This window comes from Xiphophorus maculatus, chromosome 3 (assembly GCF_002775205.1).
Source record: "Xiphophorus maculatus strain JP 163 A chromosome 3, X_maculatus-5.0-male, whole genome shotgun sequence".
NCBI classification, from domain to species: Eukaryota; Metazoa; Chordata; class Actinopteri; order Cyprinodontiformes; family Poeciliidae; genus Xiphophorus; species Xiphophorus maculatus.
Genome location: NC_036445.1, coordinates 1529408 through 1554781, shown reverse-complemented (window position 1 = coordinate 1554781; position 25374 = coordinate 1529408). Strand labels below are relative to the sequence as shown.

Sequence of the window (25374 nt, the reverse complement as noted above, 5' to 3'; positions counted from 1 at the left end):
ACTTGAGTTAAAGTTGGGGTAGAGTATGAAAGTAGATTAAAATGATTTACTAAGAGACAAAAAAAACTTAACTTGCTAATTTACTCATTTCAGAAAAATATTTGTAGTTATCAATAAGTTGATTGATTGATAACTACTAATTGAAATTACTATTTCAAGTACTACTAGGAACTACTTTTGAGAACTGCAAACATTAATACTGAACATAATTATCATCGTGTCCAGGCTTTATGGATTTAAATGTGCAGGAGGCCGGAGCTCACTGATCAGTTTTCAGCTTTTTCTCACTGACTTCACATGTGAAGGCTGATCAGTGAGTTTTAGCCTTTTCTGTTTAGAAGAATCATGAGGAGAGTCAGAAAACAGATTGATGCAGTTCAGTTCATGATTTATTTATTGGCATCAGCAAAAATGGTAAACATGCATTTGACTTTTTTTGTTTTTGCTAAATTCATTTGCATCTCATCCTATGTTCAATTCACAAAACATAATCTCTTCTCTATTCGTATGATGATCACCTGTTAATATTGTTGCACAATATCAGCAGATCATTAGAGCTTAGTGCTACAGTTATGCATTACTCCATTGTTCTCATGAATTTCTTTGTATTTACTCTTTTCACAACTTTCAAAATCAGTTCAGAGAAAGGAAAATGAGTTCCACGAATAACGAACAGTCTCCTAAAACCTAAAGGAATTGATATAAACACATTTTCAGGAGCATAAACTTGGATGTATATACAGTGGTTCTCCTATATTAGCTCTATGTGATTCCTAAAATGATTTACTACAGTAGCGGTTGGTTGCAGTCCTTGAGGATTATGTTTTTTTTTCTGTTCAAAGCAAGTGACACATTTTTGCAAACTCGTGAGCATTGTTGCATTGCGCATTGCATAAGCAGTACGTATCGGATCAGAAAGACATTATACACAGGTCCTTGAAACCACTAAGGAAAGAAAATATACAATCGGCAGTAAGATTAAGAAATGGCAGATACACAGGTCACACGAATATGGATACTGTTTGCCATGCAGGTTAGAAACGAATGCCTCTTACTGGCTGTTATCGTACTGCAGGTGACAGATGAGTCTGGTTTTATGTGAGTGAAGGGGGGGAAGCCTGGCGGCTCTGGGAGATCCTCATTCTGTCCTCTCTCATTCTCCTGCTCTCTGAGAACAACAAACACTCCAACTCCTCTGCTCTTAACAGAAGGTTGCTCAAAATGCGACGCTACACATTCATCTGTCTATGGCTGCGACTGTCCATTCAGAGTGGGGAGGCCTTCCTCCGGTCCTTTAGGCGTGCAGATTGTCTGTCAGTAGCTGCTTCATGTGCCTTTCTGTGTACATGACTCTATTACCATCAGCTAAGATAGAAAAATCACAAAACTGACTCATCACTTTCTGCCTGGAGGTTATGACTCAGGTTGCATGTATTTATGCAGGGAAATATGCTGCTAAACTCCTACTTCTTTTTCCTGAATCACCTCTTTTTGGCTTAACGTTTCACAGAGACTTTTTTCCCTTTTTTGCATTTCTCCTTTCTTATCATCCCTGCAGAAGTTTGAGACTTATGTGAGAGAAAGTTGAACAGGAAATGGAATAAATTACTGGTGAAATCCTATTGGGTAAAAGCTGCAGAGTGGCGGATCACAATTGCACACGTGGAAAAACAACAGAAATGATTTGAGTCCTAATCTAACATGTTAGTAACAAGCTTTATGATGAAAGGAGGGTATTAGTTTGGCATGTCGGTATCAATGTACAAATGTAGGTCTCTTTAAAACAAAAATTTCATGATCAAGCGTTGGCGTATCTGGAGTAGAAAGACCGCAAACTGTTGTTCAATCTTCACTTATATTTCTCTGAGCTCTGTTTGCTTTCTCCCTTCTTCTTTCTTTTTCTCCTCCCTGTTTCCGTCCGCCCGCTGCAACCTTCAATAATGCATGAGGTGCAGAGGCTGGAGAGAGTGAGTGAGACCTCATGGAGGAAGACTGAGAGAAAGCAGCAAGGAAGAAGGTGGAGAAAGGGGCACGAAGAGAGCAGAAACACATACGTAGGAACACGACTGTTTGGGTGCAGGATGGTTCAATGGAAGACTGTGTGAAGAGGAGAAAGGCTGATAGAAGGGAGGAGTGGCGCTTCATTTTTTCCTCTCCCCTGTAATGTTTTCCTTAGGTTTGAGTTCATCTGTGATGATGGAAGGCGCTCAGTAGAAGAAGTACACTGCGAATGAAGGATAAAGAGGTAGCCATTAGTTTAATGGATAATTGATCAGGGAAGCAAAATAAGGTGAAGAAGCTTTACTTAAAATAATTTATCTTTAAAGTTCATTCACATCAACTTCAGTACGGTAACTTATATAATCTGTTGTCACACACTGCAATAATTGGGATTTCATGTGAGAGACCACTGCAGAGTGATGTGAAGTGATGTGAATGTCCATCCATCCACTGTCTAAGCTCTACGATCAGAGGGGGACGGTGTGTATGTCCAGTATAACCTGATGAGAGGCAGGTTACATCCTGGACACGAGAAAATCTGAGTACTCCATGCAGAAAGAGCCTTTGGAGAGGACAGCTGCATCACCTCATGAACATGACACATGGCTTTTCAATTTTCTTCACACATAAAAATGTAAAATGTGTTTTGCGAGTCTGAATTAATACTTGTAGAACCATCTTTTGCTGAAGCTATAAATATTTGAGGTATATCTGATTTTTTTTTTATCTCAGTTTGATTGATGGAGAGCTTCTCTGAGCTTCATTTTTAAATCTTGCAGCAGCTCAGTTGGATTTAGCTCTGGACTTTGACTGGGCCCTTCTAATGCATGAATATGCCTCGATCAAAACATTTCCATAGTAACTCCGGTTGAATGTTTAGGATTTTTATTCTGGAAGAAAGTGGACCTTTGCCCCAGTCTTAAGTCTTTTGTAGCTTTTAGCATGTTGTGATCCAGGATTTCCAAGTGTTTGTTTCCATCCACCTTCTCATCAACTCCGACCAGCTTCTCTGTCCTTCCAGCATGATGCTGCCACTGCTGTGGTCGGTTTAGTTAAATGAGCTGTCTGTTTTCCGCCTGACGTGTTTTGCATGTGGATTAAAAGGTTCATGTTTGCTGTGACCCCAACATGGCTTTGAAAAATTGCAAACAGGACTTCACATGGCTTTCTTCTTTTCCATAAAGAGAAGATTTGTGGAGCGTGTTACTCATAGTTGCTCTGTCAACAGTTTTTCTCTCTTGCCTCTTCACTGCTTCCTCCAAGACTCGAGTCGTTAAAGGTGTGAAGTTTTTGCCTTTTTTCCATTTTCATTTGCGTGTATCATTCAGTCACATTTACTTATAAAGTACATTACAAGTAAACGAGGCAGTTTGTCATTCCTAATGATGTTTTTACATAATATAAACACAAAAATAAAAAGTCATGAAAACATCATTTAGTCACCAACTGGGAAACCAGTAGCAAAAATGACATTTTGTCAAGTACCATCATCAAAATAATCAATATATATAAAATATGTTGGTCAATGTTCCACTGATTATTGGTCAAAAGCAACTCAAGTCAGGTGGGGTTTTAGGAACTCAGTGTTTCAGTTTTATATTCACTTAACTAGTTAAATACTTTGGTTTCATGAGTTGTTTTGTTTTGTTCTCTAATGAAAATGTGCTTCCTGTCAGTATCCATAGATCTGACTGATTATCCCTGTAAATTGCCGATGCTACTCAATCAAGCACTACTTTGTGTTGGTCTGTCACAAAAATCCCAATAAAAATTCATTGAAATGTGTGACTAACATGAAATTATAAAAACGTTTAGTACTTTAGTAAGATACAGTATGTTATTTAAAATAAAAAGGGAAAATTTAACTTATCCCATAAACTTAAATTACTAAAACAAAGCAACATTGTACTTACAGAATATTATTCCAACCACAATGACTCCAATGATGCCCATCATGATCATCATCTGTTAAAAAGGAAAATAAGACAAAATCCTTTAGTAATTTGACTGAAAACCGATCAAAACACCACCTGAGCAACTCAATAAAACAAAAACAATACACTATTTGTATTTTTTATGGTTTACTTATGTAATCTATCCAGTTTTCAGTAAAACTCTTCAGTAGCAAACGTCTTTCTTCCATTTTTCCCTGAATATTGCCGTCCTCAACAGCAGCTCATTAACAGATTATAATGTCTTCCTCTAAACAGAACGCTGAATGCCTGCAGGCATTTGCTTGACTCAGACATTAGTAGTTTCTCTGTGATGAGACACCTAAATGCGCCCACCTTGCAATTCTTCCACCAGTACTTGTTTTTTAGCTTGGCTGCGCAGCTTTCGAACTGGGAGGCTCCGGCCTGGAGAGCATCTGCTCTGTCATCCAACTCTGAAAGCTTCTGGTCCCTTTCCAAAACCTTGTCCACGTTCACCCTCATGATATCCACCACCTAGAGCCGGCAATGAGACAGCATTTGGCAGAAACAGAAAGGATTAAACGGTTGATGGAGGAAGGAAAATTGGTTCCTCTGAACCAATAATAACAAAGAGTAGACATAGAGTGCTTTTTAAATTTCTTTTAACATTTCAGTTGAATTAAAAAAGAAAGTAATGCTGCACAGGTTTGGGATCTTAGTTTATCTCACCTCCTCAACTTGGGCCTGTGTCTGCTGAAGCCTGCGGTTGCTGCTGGTGTTGGGTGGGCCGGGAGGCGCTCCACCCGGGGCTCCATCTGGACCAGGGGCGCCAGGAGCGCCTGGAGGTCCAGCAGCTGGAGGGGCAGCAGCATCTGGGGCAGACCTGAAAACAAAAGAAAGACTGCATTAAAAATAAACACTTAAATCATTCAATTCTGATGTGGGTGCCACATAATGAATCTGAAGAGCTTGAAAAATCTATATTTACTTTAATCGCTCAGATTTTCAATCACAGCTTTCATTCATCTTCACCAGTCCTTCCATGTTTCTGCTTAGTTCATGTATTATCAACGTGATTATTACCTCTTCAGTTAGATTAATGATGTGTGGTTTATGCAAGAGAAAGTTTTGAGAAAACAACTAAAGTACATAGAATAAATCTGAGTCATAAAATAGGCCAGAATGCCGTCAGCAGCTCAGTTCATGGAACAGTGAACAACAACAGACATTGAGCTCTATAACGCATTCAGCCACAATCATCACCATATCAGAACCACAAAGCAGTAGATGGAGAAATGTTACATTTTAGGTGTTAAAACTCTGGATGCCTGTAATATTATTGGTCAGTTTAAGCGGTTTTAACTCTCCGTAAAATGAATTGGCTAAGCTCCCATGGATCAGGGAGAAGAACTTGAGCTTTTGGATTTTCTGCAATAAATGCAATATTTTGCACGAAATGTCACGTTTTCCTAAATGTATAGTAGATGTAATGTTTTTCATGTTTAAAGCCCTGAAAAATGGCAACTGCATAACAAAATAACTCAAAAAGTGGACCAAAAAAAAAAGAGAGAGAGGGATTTTAAAAAAGGAGCAGTCTTATAAAATACGTTGTAAAATAAATTATAAATTTATATCTGAAAAAAAAGCTTGAGGATTTGTTTAGTTGAGGAACAAAAGAGAAAATGTGATTTCTAGTAGTAAACTTTGATACACCGTCTTAATGAAAAGAGAGAGAAGAAAAAAGGGAAGGCAGAAAAATAAGAAGGCAAGAAAAAAACAGGAGCAAGATTAAAAACTGATCAAACAAACTCCACAAAGAGAGGGAGCTGCTGGGAATAAAAGTCACAGCTCAGCAGGGGCGGCTCCAGAAAGTTTGTATAGGGCAGGTCAGATGGGGGCCACTAATATTGTTGTGGGAGACATCAAAACCAAAAAGTCACATTTTGACAGAACTTCAGGAATTTTATTTTGCTGTTGTCATTTATTATTTACAAGTACAGGGAAGTGGGTGGGAGAGCAGAACCGAAAAATAGTGATATATATTTAAAGGTGGCAGAAGGACACAGAAATAAATAAATAGATACTTAAATTCAATGAAATGTGTTTTCTCCAATTTTATTTTAATATTAATAAATAATACTATGTCTGTAGAGCCAGTGGGGATGGTCAGCAATTTAACAAGGTTGGTCGTTGCCTTCCCGGGAATCCGCCCCCTTCAGGAGCGCCTCTGCTTCTCAGGGAATAATAAATAAATAAATAAATAAATAAATTACAATCTTTGAAAATTTCCAAATGGTCCCAAGAAGAAGATAAATGTCATTATTATTATTATTGCACATTGTTTCCAATAACTCCGCTTCTGAGTCAAGCAAACAAAAAATAATGCTAATTTAAATAGTTTAATAAGATGATTTTTGGGATGCAACATCATAAAACCAACTCGGTTTAAATCCCTGAAGGATTAGCTGTGGCAGTAACCCAACTCCATACATAATTTAAGAGATGTGACGACAATTTTCACATGCGTCAGCAAAAAACACAGCAAAGTGAAATAAAACAGCACAGATTTTGATTCTATCTTGGTCAAAAACACATGCAAATGATTAAGAGCTGAATAAAGATTTATCTGGATTAGCTTTTATGTTGTTTTTTTTTTTTTTTGCATTGTTGTAAAAAAAGGACGCAAAAGAGAATCCGCATTAATACTCACATCTATGCAGCTGTTTGAACTGACTCAGCGGTGGAAGTGAGGGAGAAGAAGGAGGATACCAAAGTAATAATAATAATAAAAATCTCTGAAAAGAAGTGAAGGCACTTATCCAGAGAAAAAAAATCTGAGGTTTTAATTAGTAAAGAGGTTCAAGTAGCTTCAGAAAAGGGCGGGGAGTCTTCTTGGCGCAGTGGGGATCTTCTAGCGATGCATTTATACTGCAAGCCGTCAGCAAAAGTACCGCAATACCGAGCCACGTATTCAGGTCGGGCAATAACTCACAGCGTGGCTGGGGGAGAAAGATGGGGAGCAACGCGAGTTGAAGAAGAGAGGAGCGCTTCTAAATTATAATCCAGCCAAGAGATGAATCCATGGATGTTCGGGTCCCAGCGGGGCTGCTGCGTCCGGCTCTTCCAAGTGACGCTGAGCGTTTGGAGCTGCTCCTGGATGCTGATCGAGGACGCAGCGCTGATTGGCTGGCAGGTTGGGTAGTTTCCTCTTCTGAGAGCTACAAACAAATGTCAAGATCGGGAGAAAGAAAAGTGCAGTGATGAGAAACCAGCTGTTTCTCGTTGACTCCCGTCTCCTCCTCCTCCTCCTCTTTTTTTTTCTCTCTGCGCGTCTTGGGGGGAAGTGCGGCACTTTGGTTCGTGCAAAGTGTTTCAGCTGCAATAATGCGTCTCCTCACTTGGACTCCCAACGACAGTGCGGCACCCCTCCCCTCCCCTTCGCTCCTCTCCCGTTCCCTCCTCTCAGGCTTTGCAGTGCTGCAGCTCTCCGTGTTGGATGGGGCGGCGGGACCAGACTGCGGTATAGTGGACAACCGGAGTGTCGAGTCGACTGTTTTCCTCTCCCTGGCCGGGGATTCTCCCAATTACCCACCGACTACTGTATCACATTTCCCTTCGCAACTACCTCTGTTTGACTCAAGTCCAGCCTGTTTAAATCCGCACCGTGTGCACTTCCGACAGACCCACTTATTCAACAAAAGTAACAATTAAATGAGCCGTGGACAACTGAGGTCCTAAAGCAAATGCAGGATTGAAAGAATGAAGGGTCAATGCAGTTTAGAAACATGAACTTTACATGAAAGGATAATTCAAACTTTTGTTGATGTTCCTTTAATAAAACAGCTTCTGTTCGTTAATTTTATGTTAAGAAATGAATTATTTTAACATTGATTTTAATTCATTCATTCATTTACCCAAATTTGCTCCATTGAAGTCAGATTTCTTATGCAAGGGAGAACTATCTCACATCAACTGCAAAGATCATATAACAGATCAATCAAGCTTCTTGTGTGCATGCATGCATGTACGGTAAATATGCCTTTTTTATTTTGCGCCAAATTTATATATTTGTATTTTAATGTCTGAACATCAAGTGCAAACAATCAGGGATATAAACATGAATCAGATTTTGGCTGAAAACTGAAATGGTTTTTGGAAGCTTATTGTGATTTCTTTGTTCCCAGATAGAAGTGAAGACACTATGAATGAATTTTAACTAGAATTTATTTAAATATATGCAGACTAAGCAATGATGAGAGTGTAGGGATGTCCTGCTTATGTCAGAGCAGACAGAATCTCACTGATGTGCGATGTACACGTAAAACCAAATATTTAGACAAATACATTTTTTTCCTGACAGTCTGAATTTAAATCAGACCAAACTTTTCTTGCTTTGACTTAGTTAGAATTACCAAAACTATTTCTATTAGCTAAATGCCAGGAAATGTAGCGAGAACATCTTTTAGAAACAGGTCATGTTTCCAGGCTGATCAAAAAAGGTCAACATCATCAAACATGGATCGACAAATGATAAATTATTATTTTCTCTGTCCTTTTCTCTAGAGACAACATGTAACCAAAGATTACACTGTGAAGCATGGCTGCTGATGCATCACGCTATGGGGATGTTTCTCAGATTATTGAGTCAATCTACCAATATGACAGATTAAAGATCAGTGAGAACATCCAGACACTTGAAGAGAACAAGTTTCCTCATAACAAATAGTTTCAACAAGTGAATGGCTCCAAATCACCTGTAAAGTTACAGGATCTTGACTTCAGGCCAACAGGAATTATGCAGTGGCCCCATTAGTTCAAGTATTTAATATTCTATACAATTACTGTGTCTGTTTAAGAAAAATGCTGACACCGTCAGTCTTTGAGCAGCCTAATTTTATCACTTTCTATAGAGTCAGAAAAAATGCAGCCATTTTTTTTCATGCTTTGATTTGGAGCAGAATGGTCAGTATTATCACTGAAGTCACAAATAGAAACAGAAACAGTTAGAGGAATATAAACCCGGTGTTATTTTTAATGTAGGTACACACAGTTTTACCTTTAATTGCAATTCATTTTCTTTAAAACTGACCTAATTATTTAAAACCTTAATAAGCGATTTAAGAGGGAATATATAGTTTCAGAATGACAGGCACATGTGTCTTTTTGTCTGATGGTGTATGTCCATCTGGACCACTGAGCCTTTGGTCTAATCCCACCGGCCTAAGCAGGAAAAAATAAATCAGGTTTAAAATGAATGCAAGTGTAAAAACCCATTTTAATGATCATGTTATGATGTACTTTCGGTGTACTTCCAGGCTTTTGAACAATCTTCATTAGGTCCAAAAACTAAACGTACACAATGGCTGCAAGTTATTTTCTAATTAGATCAGCATAACACAGTGATATGATGAATTCACTGACAGTCCTTGTTGAGTGAGGCTTGTTGCAGCGTTAGCGATGCTTTCCGGTGCGGTTGAAGCGTCTGTAGAGGAATCTGATCCTCTTCTCCAAGTTGTGTTTGTCCAGAGTCGTCATCCTGTCTCCCACCATCTTCTTTTTCCTACTCAAGCGCTGCAGCTCATTACCTCTGAAACCTTTCAGCCAGCAGGGGGCCGTAATGAGGTCTTTAGGATGGGCTTTGAAGTCCCCTAGCCAAAAAAAGTAAAACGAGATTACTGCACTAATTATATATAAGACAGAGGAATTACATTGAAAAACAAATTCTATCATATATAGATATATATATATATATCAAGATATATATATATATCTATAGATATACTGCTTACACCACCAGAAAATTGCTTATTTTACATCTGTCTGTTTTCATTTTCTCTAACAGTGATGTTTGGCTGACACTTTGTTTAAAGGGGTGTGCACTAGACTGATATAACACTGTCATGAACATGGAGAAGACTTCATGAATGTTTATGACTGTCGTCATAAAGTGTCTTTCGGTAAAAACATTGTTTACTTTTATTGAAAACTTGAATTAAAAGTCCATTTAAAGTGTCAACTTTGCAATATTTGGTAAATAATGACACTTTAAATGTAAGATTACATTAAAACTTGCATAAAAAGTCAATTTAAAGTATCAACTTTGTATTAAAAGTGTCTTTATTTACCGAATAACACCTCATGACAACAGTCAGACATTCATGAAGACTCCTTCATGTTCATGTCAGATGTTAGGTCATGTTTATTACAGTGTCATGTCAGTCTTATGCACATCCCTTCAAATAAAGTTTTACATACACACATATATATAGATATTATTCTAATCCCTTACCTAAGATGCCGATGTTGTCATAAACTCCAAACATGCTCCTCTTCTCGTTCCACCTGTCCACTTGTTTAGGCTGAGGGATGGGATGCATCCTGATCTGGCAGCAAGTCCCTGAAGAACAGATTACTGCATTCAGCACCGAGTTTCCCACAAGGATTACGTTTACAGCAGCAAAAGCTGATAGAATAACAGCTTTATATTGCATTTATACCCCTAATGTCTTCGAGGTTAATTAGACAAGCATAAATAATGAAAGTTTATAAAGTTTGTTAAATAAACATGTTTAATGTTTTTGAGGATGCAATATTATTTTAAGAAACCAAATAGCGTCAAAATGATTGGAGAAAATGTGAAGGATTGTGAGATTGGTAAACAGAATGTGATAGTTGTAACACCAGAAATGCTAATAAGCAAAACTCCCAACAGCTAACTGAATATATATTAATATTAAATGTTAATAATATTAATATGAAATGCAAACACACAGATTTATTATTTCTTGGCATCACTTCAGGCTCAGTTTTGCTAAATTTATGGTAGATTTTATATTTTATACGGTTTTATATATGAGAAACAAAACAGTCAAGAATTTTGAATGTTTTTGTATAAACAAATATGTCAAATTTATAAAAAGAACCAAAAGTTACAGTTTCCTATTTATGGGTTCTAATACCTGATCTGGCCTGATATATAAACATGACATTGGTAAACAATGAGTTTTTCGGTCATGCATTATCATCTGACAGCATAGTTACCCCTTATGTGTTGTTGCTCTATCAAGCTATGAAATTAATTGATTATCAATCAGAAGGAGCATTTATCTGAGAAATAATACCTCTGCACCGATTTTCTACTGTCCTAATTTGTGGTTTATGCAGAACTTTTGTCTGCTTTAATATTTAACTTAGATAAAAGTCACTCCATTGTTCCACCCCTTCATCTTGTTGCCATTTTTACTAAGCTCTGCTCTGGTGGAGCGCTTCAAAAAATGGCGACTACTGTCCTGGTGCATAAAGGGAGACTCTTAGAAGATACCAATTTCAATTAAATCTCTTAAAACAATCAGTATGCAGGACAGGATGACACAATTTGATGCAAGAAAGGATTCTAAAACACAAGATAGTGCGACTGAAAAAACTAATGATTGGTGATGATTATATCTTCAAATTCTAATCTTAAGATTTAGTTTATGACTGAATGCATTTAATACATTTGTAGGCAGCGGTACGGGCTCTAAAATCAAACTGGTAATGGATACGGTGGGTTTACTGGAGCCGTCCTGACCTGTAGAAATGGTCCTGACTGGGAGCAGCAGAGATCCCGCAGACTGAAAGAAGGTCGATCCAACTCTCAACAAACCTCCGAGAGCAAACATCTTCAGTCTTCTGACAAAGATAAATCACACGGTTAGATTAAAACTCGTACAGAGTGCAAACCTAGTGACGGTCTGTCCTCAGACTGAGCTTTCTTAGCCTCTTTGTTTGTATCTACGTTGACCCTTAGCTTTAGCATTAGCTTCGGCTAACACGTTGCGTAAAGGTCGACGTTGAGACTTGTACCTGTTTCCGTGCTCAGTAGCAAACCTGCATCAGATGATTCTCACTTTGCAACAGCAGGAAATACTTATTGTCGAAGATATAATGACAAAAATATATGTTATCGTCGCTTCGACATGCTCTCTAAGCCCGCTGCCATCTTTATTTTATGTCCCACAATGCAGCGCAGCTCTACCGTACTATTGTTTAAGCGGCGCAAGAGAAAAAAAATCCTTGCGCATTTAAAAAAAAATTGGTTTGCTGCCAGTAGAGGGAGCTATTTGAAATGAGTGACAGACTTGATAACCAAAACAAGGTCAGTAAGCTGCCTGCCTGGTTCAAACAAGGTGAATAAAAATGCAAGTTTAATCCAGATATATTTTGTGGGTTTTTTTTATGGCAAAATGTTAGTTTTAATGATTTTCTCAACATTAACATAATTAATTAAGTAAAGCATCAAAGAAAGAAATCTGACAAATTAAAACAAACTCCAATTTAGTAAATGATTAAATTCTATTTGTATGTTGTGCATTAAGGACAAGTTGTGACATAAGTACTCATGATAATCAATTTATCATTAGGGGTCTGCAGAAGCTTTCACATGAGCAGGTTAAAAAGAAAAAAAAGGAGCCAAATGGAACAAGTGTTTCAAACACAATGCCTCACTAAGATATTCTACATGGTCTACTCATCTGAACCACCCACATTAAAACACAATGTAAACATATGGTCTGAAGATCAAACCACATCAGCCCACTCTTTGTCAGACAGCGAAAGAAAGGATACTGAAATTTCCACCTGTGGGTTTGTGTTCTACGTTATTCAGATAAATAAAGGGTCTTGTGTTTTCATTTGGTTGACGCTTAGTGTTCCCCTCTTTCACTGCAAACTTTTCTTCTCTCAAGTTCATCATATTTTCCTATTTTTTCTATTTACATGTGAGCAAGACAGATTGCAATATTATTTAAATACTGTAATTGTAGAAAGTAATTGACAATTAATTTGCTTTACCAAAATAGTGGCCAAACTCTAAATATCAAACCTAAAATTTGGTTAAGAATTATGATGACTGTGACTTGCCAAATTACCCATTTGATCTGTTTTACTATCTCAGCTGTGAATATTTCTTCCAGTTGACCAGGAATTAATTACTACTTGCTTCCATGTAGCAACTTCTTACAGATCTGTCATTTTACCAAAAAGTCCATTGTCCACTGGACTTTTGTCCACTGTAAAGTTTACTAATGCCAGCTTATTTCTTGTGCCTCTTGTGATGTCACTACTGATCTAAATTCACAACAGAACTAGCTGTTTCAATTTACTTTTGAAATTTTGCAATTTGTTTTACAATTTTCCATTACTCTGTTGGGTTTTTCTTGTTCACATTTGTTAGTTGAATAAATATCAGACTAAGAATCCTGCTAATTCATTTTTTACATTTTAATTACATAGTTTGGTAGCAAGTAGTTGCATTTGCTCATTTGCTAGAGTAACTTCTTGGAAAAAAAACAACTTTTAGAAGTAGTTTTATTAAGCCGTACTTATTATTTTTACTTGAGTAATTTTATTATGGAGTATCGCTACTCTTAGTTGAGTAAAATGTCTGAAGACTCTGTGAGAAATTTCACTGAATGAAGAACTAGTTTGTTTCAAACACAAATTCACCACACAGACCTGCAGTTTTTGTAAAAAATGTTCATAAATTTTATATTGAAAGAAATATATTTGTAAAAAAAAATTATTTCCCTGATTTGCTTTGCAATTTTTCAAAATAAATTATTTTCATTTTGTGTCAAAATTTCCACATAACCTTATATTTTGGTACATTTGATGATGTGATATTTAAATTTTAAATGATTAATGTTCAGATCAGTTACTCAGAACTTGCATCGCCTTCAAATACTCCTTACTCTTACTTAAGTAATTTTTTACTTGAATAACAATATACTGAAGTAGTGCTACTCTTAATTGAATAAAATTTCTGGCTACTCTACCCACCTTTGTCGCACTAAAACATATCCAACTAAGCACAGCAACATAGGATTTCCAAGATAAATCACCAAATTAAGAACAGAAACAATCAGTTTTCTTGAAGAGACTCGTTAGAGATCATAATCAAAATGTCGGCTGCTTGAGAACTTCAGCTGCAGCTGCAGGTCTTGGGGGGGGGGGGGGGGGGGGTGTCTCTAGCAGTTTTTCACATCTTAAAACTGAAACTTTTGCTCATTTCCTTCTTTGTAAAACAGCAAAGCACATACCACTCTCTGAATGCATGTTTCTGTTTTATCATATATTTTAGACATTCTCTTTTGTGGTAAAATTTGTGACTTTCTTATTATTAGTATTTCTTTAGGCTAAACATATCAAAAGCTGACATTTAAAATAGATTTGCATCATATTTAGGGCTTCCTGCTTGTGTTTGCATAAAATCATATAATAGCAAAAACATCTTGGCTCAAATTACAACCATGATGTTTATAATTCAACATCAAGGATGCTGTTTCTTTTATGTGTAAATGGTTTACAGTTCTTTTAAAATTTTGACTACATTAGGTGAAGGCCTCTTTCCATTTACATGGAATATTAATAAATTAACACCTATTATTTAGGAGGTATACCAGAAAAAAATTGACTAATGTGATGAACTAAACTGGCTGCTGAATGTATTTGATTAGAGGCAGGTTAAACCAAACAGATCTGTAGGATTTATGGCTCTTTTGTTTACATTTTAAATTGTAATGTTTATTTTTGTAATCCAATGAGACTATTTTCAATATACTTCATTCTGTACAGGGTTGCATGTGGCTTGGACTCTCGAGTTGTTCTTTTTTCTACTCGTACAGAGTCATACAGACGTACAGAGCTCGGCTAACTCAGGCTGATAAAGAAATGGAATAATTAAAATTTCAAGGTGAAGGAACCTGGTCAGTGTGCAAAAGGCCACATGGGAAACCCCAGCCCAGAAAACAGGAAGTCTCTTAGAGTGTTGGTCACAGTTCTAGGAAGCCTCTGAAATTACAGTCTAATACAGTGCTATGAGTTCCTTTTATGATAAATGGTCTAATTTCAAAAGGGTTGAAGTAATAAATTCACTGAAAATTCAAATTATTCATCTTTTCATCGTCACCTTTAAAAAGAAGAATGAAAGAAAATAAAAAGAAAGAAAACAAAACAGAAAACAAGAATAAAGATCTTAGTCACACCTCTGTCTCTTGAGGGTTTTTGTTTGTTAGTATTAAAATTTAAGGCTGAATTTATCATGGAGGTTTGTACATTTCTTGAGAATTTCCTCACAGATACAACGTCTTGGAAACACCCACCCAACAAATGTCAAATTACAATCTTCTAATTGGTTCGTTTTCTATAGTTCTATAGTTTCTAACCAATGTCTATTAAGGCACATTTTATGCCTTTTCTGAGTTAAAGACCTCAGAAAATAAAATAAAAATCACTTGGTCAGATATGAAAGAAAACTGGAAATTGATGTTGACCAGAAAGATTCTGAATTTGGATATATCTAAGTCTATGTACATATAGATTTATATCTAACTCTCTATATTGAGACATATAAATTTCTATTCTTAGATATAAATTTTTGGCAGAGAGCTGTAGGACAATGATTAGTCATGCACTCAGCAGTTCTAATACTTATGGAAAAGTAGCAAAAATGTTATTTATAATCAAAAGAAGGTGCTCTGGTCAGATGAGACCAAAATTAATCCTTTTGTCTCATGGACAAAACGCCACATAGTGGAGGAAAACTAGCACTGCACATCTCCCTGGACCAAGCATACCCTTGTAAAACACGGTTATGGCAGCATCATGCAGGGGGCACATTAGCTGTCCAATGTGATTAAGCTTGAGCTATTTTTCAAAAAAGAGAGGGCAAAGATTTCAAGACTTGCAAGGCTGGTAGAGACATACCCCAAAGATTTGCTGCAACTGTAACAAACAGTGGTTCAACAAGGCAGTGGGGGCGGTGGTGTACCGAATACAAGTGCAGTTTTACAAGTTTATCGCTATAGCATGACAAAATGGGGAAATAATCAAATCCTTTTGCAAGGTACTATAGTAGGCAGCACTCTGCATGTATAAATCATCCTCTATTTCTGCAGGTCTCTGTAGGATTAATACCTATTAATCCTGTTACAAGTGATGCAGGTGTGCAAGATGTGTGAGTGTGAGTGTGTATTAGCAAACCAAACGTCCCAGTCTGAAAGTAGTTTTTTGCTGTTGCTTGTTTGTTGATAAAATTATTTTAAAAACAAAAATGCTACACTTTAAGCACTTACTTTTTCATCTTGCCACGTCTCTTTTGGGGAATGAATGCAGTGCAACAATCTTTCTCTGGGTGCAACGAGGGTCCAGAGTCTGAATACTCTCCTAACTTCACTGGCAGAATGCAGAAGAGCTTTACACGCAAATTTCTGTTCGGTGTTTATCAGATCTTCACATCAAAAAGTTAAATTGCAAGTGGAAATGTTTTCAGCAGATGCAAAGGTAGTTTTTTTGGTCAAGAATTATTTTCTCTGCCCTATAAAGCTGGATTTGCAGGAGTTTTGACCAGTAATACATTTTTTCAGATTTTTTATTTTTATTCCAACGTGTGAGTGGATTCATTCATGTTTGCAGTGAGCACCATGGTACCACGCTTTGCTTCCTGTGGGTTTTTAACAGTCTGTGATCATTAACAGAGATATTTTTGCAGCTAATGTGAACTTTGCTTGTGTTTGAATGATGTGAATTTGATTTGAATCCATTTATTTAGTTTATAATTTCCAAAAAATCTTGCATTTTCCAAATGGTATGAAAGTCCATCACTGCTGCCACATGTACTTGTCAAAGTCTTAAGCTTTGACAGACATATTTTCTTCTACTCATAGGGCTTCTTTTGCTCTAAAGAGAAAATACTGGATATATCTTATAGAGGAAGTTTGGAGTCCCAAATGAGATGCATGTTTGTCTCACAGTGTCAGGGATACACCTTTTTTTGGTTAAAGTCAGGCTTTTTCAGTGTGAGAGTGCACTGGTTTGCATTTTCTGAAACTGTTAACTAGCAAATGGCTCTACAGTCTTTGCATTACGCTCTGTGTGCTTTTGAGCAGGAAAATAAAAGATGGCCGGCATCCATGAGCAAATGTACGGAGCTAAAAACTGGGCAATGCAGGAAGAAAACCTTGTTAGGAGCTGAAAGAAACCTAAAACATCTTAGTGGTTTAGATCAAAGCATATCTACTTGTTGGAGTGGGGCAGTCAAAGTCCAGACCTAAATCCAAATGATAGTTTGTGGCAAAACCTGTAACATACTGTCTGCGTACTTTGAGCTATTTTGCAAAAAAGACTGGGTAAAAATTCAGTGGGCTAAACATAAATGCAGCTCGCACTTTTCTAACTTTATTTGTAAAATAATGTGCATTCTCATCCTTTAACTTCAAAATATGCACAGTTCTGTGCTGGTGTATTACAAGAAAAGCTATTATTTTGGATTGTCTTACCTGACAAAATGTGAAAATTTAAAGGGGTAAAATATTTTTACAAGCTGCTGTAGATAATGTTGTTTTCTACAAACATCAGGCTTGTTGGACCTATAACAAAGTTTTAATGCTAAGCTCCTCAACATTTTTTAAATAATGCTTCTGTAGATAAAAAGGTTAAAGTAATTTCTAAAGTTGAATTACAATTAGTTTTTCTGGACTTTTAAAGTAAATCCATGGATTAAAACACTGTAGTTTAGAGCTTAATCTCTTGTGTTCTTCTTAATAATATTTTATCTACCTATCTATCACACTATCGCTGTGTTAAGGTTTATTTGGGTTTCCTGCCTTCATTCACACTGTTTCTCTTCAAGGCTCTGTGTACACACACACACACACAGACAAGCTGACAGATGTAGGCACTTTCAGTCTTACTACTGCAGAGAGACAAATGGAATATTTTGTCATTTTCAAAAAAACAAGCGCAGCAAAGTTGATCTTTGTCAGTATTTCATTTTTGCTAACACATCTGCCAGTGTATGGAAATAAGCTTGAACAAAACATTATCGAACATTATACATTTCCATTCACATCTTGCGCTCTGTAGCCTGTGCAGAGAAGGCTGGCCTTTTTACTGTAAGTGTGCAGGATGTGCGCACGTTTACCTCAGCGCTGACTTTTTATCTTTTATTCTTTTTAATAAGTGCAACCCCTGTTTGCATGTAAAGTACATAAGAAAAAGAAAAAAAAGAATAAAAGAAAATCCCCTTTTGTGAGATTGATAAAACATTATGCAGGATTATATCTCAGTAAATAGCAAGAAGATAATTTGCTTATGTTGCAATAATCTTCACCGCCAAGCAAAGGAAAGCAAAGCAAAGCAAAGTGCTGACAAAAAAAAAAGGTTCATTCTCTCAGCAGAGCAGAAATAATATCAGCCTCCTCTGCCAGTAAACTCAGTGGAACATCACTTAGCATCATCTACATATGCAAAATGCTGTCACTTATTCACATCAGTTATTAAAGCCACAGCCAGGACTGCATTTCTCCTGGTTTTAACCATCTACTCTCCATATGGTTAAAACGGAGCTCACTGTAGCAGATAAGGCTGGTTTGGGGCAAAAAGAGTCAGAATATATTGAGAACGTGACACAGGAACAAACTACTCATCCTCTGATCTTCTAAAGAACTTCATTTGACTATTTTCCACACTCACAACTATTAACATAATCATCACCCTCTAAAAACTCGTAGTAAAACTTTTTCCATCTGAGGGGCATTTTCCCTCAGAAAACACTCACCCTCGCATTCAGATGCAGTGGAAGTGATAAAACATCAGCTGTGCAGTAGGAAAGACCACTTCACAGCGAGTGACGCACACAGGCCCCCAACGCGGCAGAGATTCTCACAGACTCAGACCTCAAACACAAAAAAGATCTTTTAATTTGAAACCTAAGGGCAAAGTTCATGGTTTATTTGATGAAAAGACGTTAAAAGTTTCATTTTTAACGTCTTATATGTGTCACATGGTTTTTTACCAAGGAAACAGTTCCAACTAGAGGAAGTAAACAGCTTTGAGGTTTCACCCACACACACTCAGGTGTTCTGGTTCATATATGTGACTTTGACTTCTCTCTATCCTCCTCTGTGCAGCTACAGCATTTATCTATCTGTCAATCTACCTTTCTTTTTCTAAAATCTCTGGATAAGATCTTCTTTCATCTCTGACTTTCCTCGATAAGAATATATGAAGTACACTTTTTTCTGTCTTAGCTGTTGTTATTTGTCAACTTTTATGTCTAAAATTTAATTGGTTCCACCTCTGGATTGAACATAGAAGTAAAAGCACATAGAAAAAGTTTTAAAACTATAAAAGATTTGTCCACTGATGAGGACAAACCCTGGCTTGATTATTCACCTGCAGAGTTAATGTCAGTCTGAAAGGAAAACAAAAAATATAACAGATTTAAGGAAGTGATGCTCTGCAATTCACCACAAGACCAGGACAAAGGTTCCCCTCAAATTTAACAAGATTTAAAAACAAATAAATTAGGATACAAGTCAAACAAGGGTGTAATATATATATATATATTTTACCCCTCCAGGGGTCTTTTGTGGGCTCTAGAGTCTCTTATATGACAGTAGGCTGACAGGTAACGGGGAAGGAGAGGGGGGAAGACATGCGACAAATGTCGTCGGGTCCGGGAGTCGAACCCGCAACGGCCGCATCGAGGACTCAAGGCCTCCAAATACGGGTCGAGCTAACCGCTACGCCACCACGGTACGCCCACAAGGGTGTAATATTACTTAAATCACAGGAATAACTAACACATCGGTGTTTATTTTCTAATAAAAAAAACACATTAAAAACAAAGAGAGAAAGAAAAAACACCCATGCTAGTGATGAGAGTAAGACAGCAACCCACATTCATTAAGAAAAATGTATCGTCCGGTAATTTCACTTGAAAATAAAAAAATAGTTTTAAATCAGAAAATATTTCAAAGTTGAACAACACCCTGAGGCTTGAATTTCCAACAATAAGTCCACAATTAAAACATATTTGCATTAAATAAATAATGAAACAAAAAGACATTGCAACTTTTGTTGATATGAAATAATAGGAAAACATCACAGTGTTTGAACTGCAGTTGAAGCTTATTAAATGCATAGCAATGTATTTAATGTTGTGTACATGTGCCTGACCTTTGACCCTCCTGGCTTTATGCTCTTACTCTCCACAGCTGGGATAAAACTCTAAAAACAAACACAGGGTTCTTCAACCTTTGTTCTGTTGTCATTATTGGCCACTCTTGCATTAATTTGGTGTGGAGTGCTTTAGATGCTGTATACTGCATTTTATATATTCTGATTTTCTTTTAATAAATGCTCAATAATGTAAACATCTAATGCACAAAACTGCAGTTTTCTTTGTATGGATGGAAGGATGGACAAATTGTGACACTATCTCCACTGCTATTGCAGTTCAGCTAACATGAGGCATAAAAAATATACAGGTACTGTACATTCTTCATCTGACTGCATACATTAGACTGTGTTGTTGTGCAAAAAACATTTGCTGGTACGTTTAGTTGGTGATGTTTACGGAAAACACAACTCAGATGGATTTATTGTGTCAGGTTGAGTTCAAAAGTGATTTTTTTTCCCAGCTGGTACAATAAACAACCACAGAGACCACCACAACCCCCAGCACTACTCACCTCTAGAAAGATGTGATTTGCTCTGATTGACTGAGATGTGGAAGAAGTTTTCTAGGTGTAATTAGGAGATAGGTGTCAATTTCATTACTTGAAGCTATAATTTTTTAAGCAATATCAACAATGAATCCCTCTATTGCCTCAAAAACCTCCTCCAGGTTTGATCTGAAAAACAGATTATTGAACCTGTTCAGATACTTAAACTATAGTGATAGTAGAAAATCAAGATGCTGTATGAACTTAGAAAAGTACCAAGTACGACTGAATGCTGAAAATAAACTAAACGGTCTTCAAGAAAGTATTTGCTTAAGGTTGTTCACACCTATGCAACCTGGTTATTGCACCTATTTTATCTCTCATTTTATTTCTCTGATTTCTGAGTTAAAACTGAGAGTTTTCTTGTTGACTTAAGTTGCATTTTCAAGGCAGCAGGTGAACCACCTTCAAACGTTTTACAGTGCAGAATAATAAAAGTTTGGTCTATCCTAAGAGCCCATCTTCCTTCTATTTATAGTAGAATCTGTTCTATTTTAATCTAAAGCTAGAAAAGTTAATAAACAAATAAATAAATGTTTTCTTTGAGACCACAGGAAAATATTTTTCGCCACTTGAATGAAAAATGGTTCCAATAATGCTAGTTGTGACAAACGCTGACCTACGAGAAACATTAAACTGCGTCATCTTTTAAAAATCATATGTGATCATCAGGCGTTCCAGATGTTTACGTCTCCATTCTCAAAACTCAATGTGTTTACAGTTAATCAGATTCCTTCTGGCTGCGGCTGAATGAAAAATGGTAAAACTATGATGTGAAACAATCCTTTGCCTCACAGTGTGGGCCCGCATTCTTCTGCAATTGTCTAAGATCTGACGAAAAGGAAAGTAAAGAAATGAGAATGGTGGAGATGATTCACTTTCATGAATATCCATCAGGGCCAGATTGTGGTACTTTAAGCCCTGCTCTCATGCTCAGGCGGCTGGTGAAGATCTGATTTGGTAACGTCGATGGTTTGGTAACCATTGGGCGTGAACGTAAATGACTGGAAGTGACGCCGTGGTGACGGCTGCGTTTGGCGTCGCAGTTTCAAAAAAACAACCAGGGCTTCCATGAATGAAACCAACAATATTTGTAAACAAAAAGCATTCACTGTGCTTTATAGAGAAAACTAAAACAAATTATACCAAAAGCTTAGCCTTATAAAAGTTTATCAACTTACCTACGTATCTTTATTTATCAACTACATATCTCTAAAATGTATTTAGAGTACTTAGGTAGTTTTTTCTTACAGGATTTGGGTCAAAACTATTCTTGTGACCTCCTTACTTGTTGAGCTTCCAAACTGAATATTTTGACATATTGCTGGAGAGGATTTCTCACTTAGAAGAATCAGAAACTAGAAAAAGATAGAGAGAATCCGTGGGAGGAAGTGGGACTCCCTGTTTACTTCTCTGTCTTACAGTTTCCAGGCTGACAAAGCCAGACCGCATCAAAGTCTCCCTAAAGTCACGTGATCTGCAGAGGAACTACCCATCTCTGCCTCCGCTCGCACCCCCAGGCTTATATATAAACCCCAACAAGCCGAACGAGAAAAAAGCACGCGAGAGAGACGGCTGAGGCGGCATTGAGGAGAAAAGACTGATCAGATTTGAAGGATTTATTTTAACTGGGTGTGAATTTAAAACATCAAAATGATGCTGGTGGAGACTCTCGTCTTTGGGATGATTTTTCTTCTCACAAAAGGTAATTTTAGGTGATTTTTTTAAAACAGATTTTTAGATATTTAAAGTTTTTTTTCCGAGTTTTCAGTTTGTAAAGTATTTATCTTCTGTTGTATTTCTAGGAGTGAGAAGTGAGGTGACAGAGGTGGTTGGTGAGGCGGGTTCTCAGGTCGTGTTGCCCTGCATATGTGAAGCTGCGCAGTGTGATCCTGCTGCCATCACCTGGAGCAAAGACAACAAAGGGTAAGAAACAAACTTCTGCACTCACCACTTCTCCCTGCTGTTTATTATTATTATTTCTGCTTAAATCAAACTAATCCTTAATACAAATCAGGGCTAAAAGTGCCACAAAACATCTCATAAGAAGATTTATTTAAAAAATCATAAATGTGATCATGTAAATAAAACTGGAATAGATAAAAAATATCTCTTTCAATATTAGCTTTTAAGTAAAAACGCATTCATATTTAAATAAATGTGAAAATAGTTGATTAAATTCATGTTGGATGTTTATTTTATTTAGTAATTGTATAGCTGTAGCAAGAACCTAAAGTGCTACAATAAAAAGCTCAAATATTTTGTAAAATTAATATTTATATGTCCGGCATTTTAAACAAAATTAAATACATAAACAAATAAAAAATATGTAAACAATTAATTAAATTAAATAGTTAATTCTAGAATCAAAAACTGAAATCTTTATATTTTGTATTATAATTACATAAAAAAACATTAAAATATATAAAAGTCAAAAATAATAGCTTCAGTGTTTATTTGTGTATTTCATATTTGCTGTGTTGCAGTGTGTCATGAAACAATAAAAAATGTAAGCCTTATTTATTAAATAAACTCTAAAATCTGAATAGTTAATCTGCACTCAGCTGCAGACCAATCAGAAGAAGTGTTTGACTCCTACTTCCATTTAGTAACGGACCATCCATTACTAAATGTATCTGTTGCATGAATTTCCAGAGTTATTTGAATAATCACAGACATATTTACATATACAACAACTTATGGATGTATAGACAGTTCATGTGGTTGACCTCTGACCTCGGATGTTTCTTTTGAAATGCAGCACAGTGTGGAGAAAGCAGAGCAGCGGTCTGCAGTACTGGGGCTCTAACTGGTTTAACAGGGAGAACTCCCGGGTGCAATGCCCGCACTTGAAGTTTGCCAAAGGCGACTACAGCCTGGAGATTAACGGTCTGAAGGAAGACGACGCAGGACTTTATACATGCAAGGTGGAAATCAAAGGCCACTCAACTGACAAACGGATCATGCTTCGAATCATCGAAGGTAAGTTGTTTTTCTGACACTTGTTACAGTTAGTGGCAAGAAAATCCAGTCTTAGGAGGATGCAGGTTATACTTGAGGTTGACTTCTAAAGTGCAGAAATTCTGCTAATATTGAGAACTGATTATTCACATGACCATCATTAAGCATTTTTATTTCCTTCTTCCTTCACAGCGTCCGTCTTTCCATCGACTCCCATGTGGGGGGACGATGTGTCCGTCCGATGTTCAGTGACTCCTTGGCCTGAAAATGCTGTAGTTTACTGGACGTTGAACAATCAGCCATATGCGCCAAAGACCCGAACCTTATCTGGAAGAGCTGTAGACGTACAGGCTTCGGATAAGCTGGCAGGAACCTGGACTTGTTCTGTCCACAGGTCCAGCAATGTATGGAGCGCCTCAGTGGAGCTGTCTGTGACAGGTGAGACTCTGACACCTGAAGTAGTTTAGGAGGAAATAGGGATTTAAATCACTTCTATAACATCTTCTTTTTTCTTCTACAGGAATAATCCAGCCTCCCAAACAAGACACCAAGTTGTATGCGGCGTTGGGGTCTTCGTTCACGATGCCCTGCGTCTTCTCCCCTAGCCTTTCCCCCAAAGCGGTACTGGTGGAGAAACTGGACAGCGGATTTCAGATTTTCAACAACCGTTCAGCTTCTTCATCCTCCTGGGATAAATCCATCGTAATCCAGGAGGTCGTGCCTGAAAATGAGGGCAGGTATAGGTGTGGAGGGACCATACAAGAACGACGACTGAGTCAGACGATGCAGCTTGTCGTTGCTAAAAGTGAGTTTCTTCAACAAATCCATCAGCTTTTCATTTTCTCACCATTATCTATTTATTTTTAACTTTTTTATTCTTCTTTCCTCAGTTGTCAAGTCAAAGAAGAAAGGCACAACGATGTTGAGCTGCCAACTGTCCGACCCAAGTGAAGTCACCGACTATCAGTGGGTCCATGTGAGCTACGACATCAACGGCACCGAGTCGGTTGGACCGGTCCAGTACGGACAGACGGTTCCTGTGAAGGAGGACCTTGGTGAATGGACATGTCGCTACCTGGGGACAAACGGCCTTTTGGGGAATGTGACCACCCAAGTTCACGTTATGGGTAAGACCCACAATAAAAATGAACTTCACGTGGAGGCTGCATTTATCTCTACTGGGAAATCTTACAGTTTGTTTTCTTTCTTCTTCTTTAGCTGGTCTGAGTGGAGAAATATCATCAGGAGTCTCCAGTAACACTGGCACCGTGGTCGGGCTCAGCTTTCTCCTCATCATTCTGCTGTTGGTTCTTGCTCAGATGTACAAGAATCACCGAAGGGTAAATAAATCTTTAGTTTATTTTTGAAATATTTTGAAAAGCTGGGCCTTTTTCTTCAGAAATCCTAAACTTTTATGCTAAATCTAAAATCTTGACCCAAATCTTATTTTTTTTGTATAATTTTAAAGAAATAAAATGCATTTATAAATGCTGCTCAGATCTCATTTATTTCCCCTCTCTTCTCCACAGAGGAGAAGGATCTTGCAGTATCCTGCACTGGAGACCATCGTTCACACCATCTCCAACGAGCGCGAAGAAAGAGAAAAGGATCGAGTGAAAAAGTGAAAAAACCCATCCGACTAGAGATTTTTGCAGGAAGACGTTCCCAGTACTACTTAACAGTGAAATGTCTTTTTCTTGCAAAAAAAAACTAACAAAAAAACTGAAAGGCTTTCTTTTGCACAGATTTTGTAAATAAGCTCATAGCAGACTTTGTAGCAGGAACTATGAAGGAATTCAAACTGTAATTATACTTTATTTCAGATGTAAATATTGTTGGTTTTGTGTGGATTTGTTGGCCCATTGTGAAAGTGTCTGAAGTGTTTGAAAAATAAAGTGCACTTAACAGAAATAAAGTTGTTTTTAATTGTTATGTACATAATTCTCTTTCTA

General features: G+C 37.2%; 3 protein-coding genes across 4 annotated transcripts; 1 reads left to right on the top strand and 2 right to left on the bottom strand.

Moving 5' to 3' along the window:
* Positions 1-371: 371 nt before the first annotated feature.
* On the bottom strand, positions 372-7597 carry LOC102237089 (vesicle-associated membrane protein 1). Its single transcript, XM_005798759.3, has 5 exons — positions 6625-7597; positions 4644-4797; positions 4290-4448; positions 3915-3966; positions 372-2224 (listed from the first exon to the last, which is right to left on the bottom strand). Coding segments are annotated over exons 1-5 (384 nt in total). The 5' UTR covers positions 6627-7597; the 3' UTR covers positions 372-2207.
* Positions 7598-9169: 1572 nt separating this feature from the next.
* Positions 9170-11937, bottom strand: mrpl51 (mitochondrial ribosomal protein L51). 2 transcript variants are annotated; one of them, XM_023330929.1, is made up of 4 exons: positions 11760-11937; positions 11485-11585; positions 10204-10311; positions 9170-9562 (listed from the first exon to the last, which is right to left on the bottom strand). In XM_023330929.1, exons 2-4 carry the CDS (start codon positions 11573-11575, stop codon positions 9366-9368), a joined length of 396 nt encoding a protein of 131 aa, XP_023186697.1. In that variant the 5' UTR covers positions 11576-11585; positions 11760-11937; the 3' UTR covers positions 9170-9365. The 2 variants fall into 2 exon arrangements, with proteins under 2 accessions (XP_023186697.1, XP_005798818.1); XM_005798761.3 differs by having other exon boundaries at positions 11485-11582; positions 11760-11926.
* Positions 11938-22029: 10092 nt separating this feature from the next.
* Positions 22030-25333, top strand: LOC102236996 (lymphocyte activation gene 3 protein-like). Its single transcript, XM_005798848.2, has 8 exons — positions 22030-22166; positions 22267-22387; positions 23223-23443; positions 23615-23860; positions 23943-24227; positions 24313-24549; positions 24641-24762; positions 24952-25333. Exons 1-8 carry the CDS (start codon positions 22115-22117, stop codon positions 25045-25047), a joined length of 1380 nt encoding a protein of 459 aa, XP_005798905.1. The 5' UTR covers positions 22030-22114; the 3' UTR covers positions 25048-25333.
* The last annotated feature ends 41 nt before the right edge of the window (positions 25334-25374 follow it).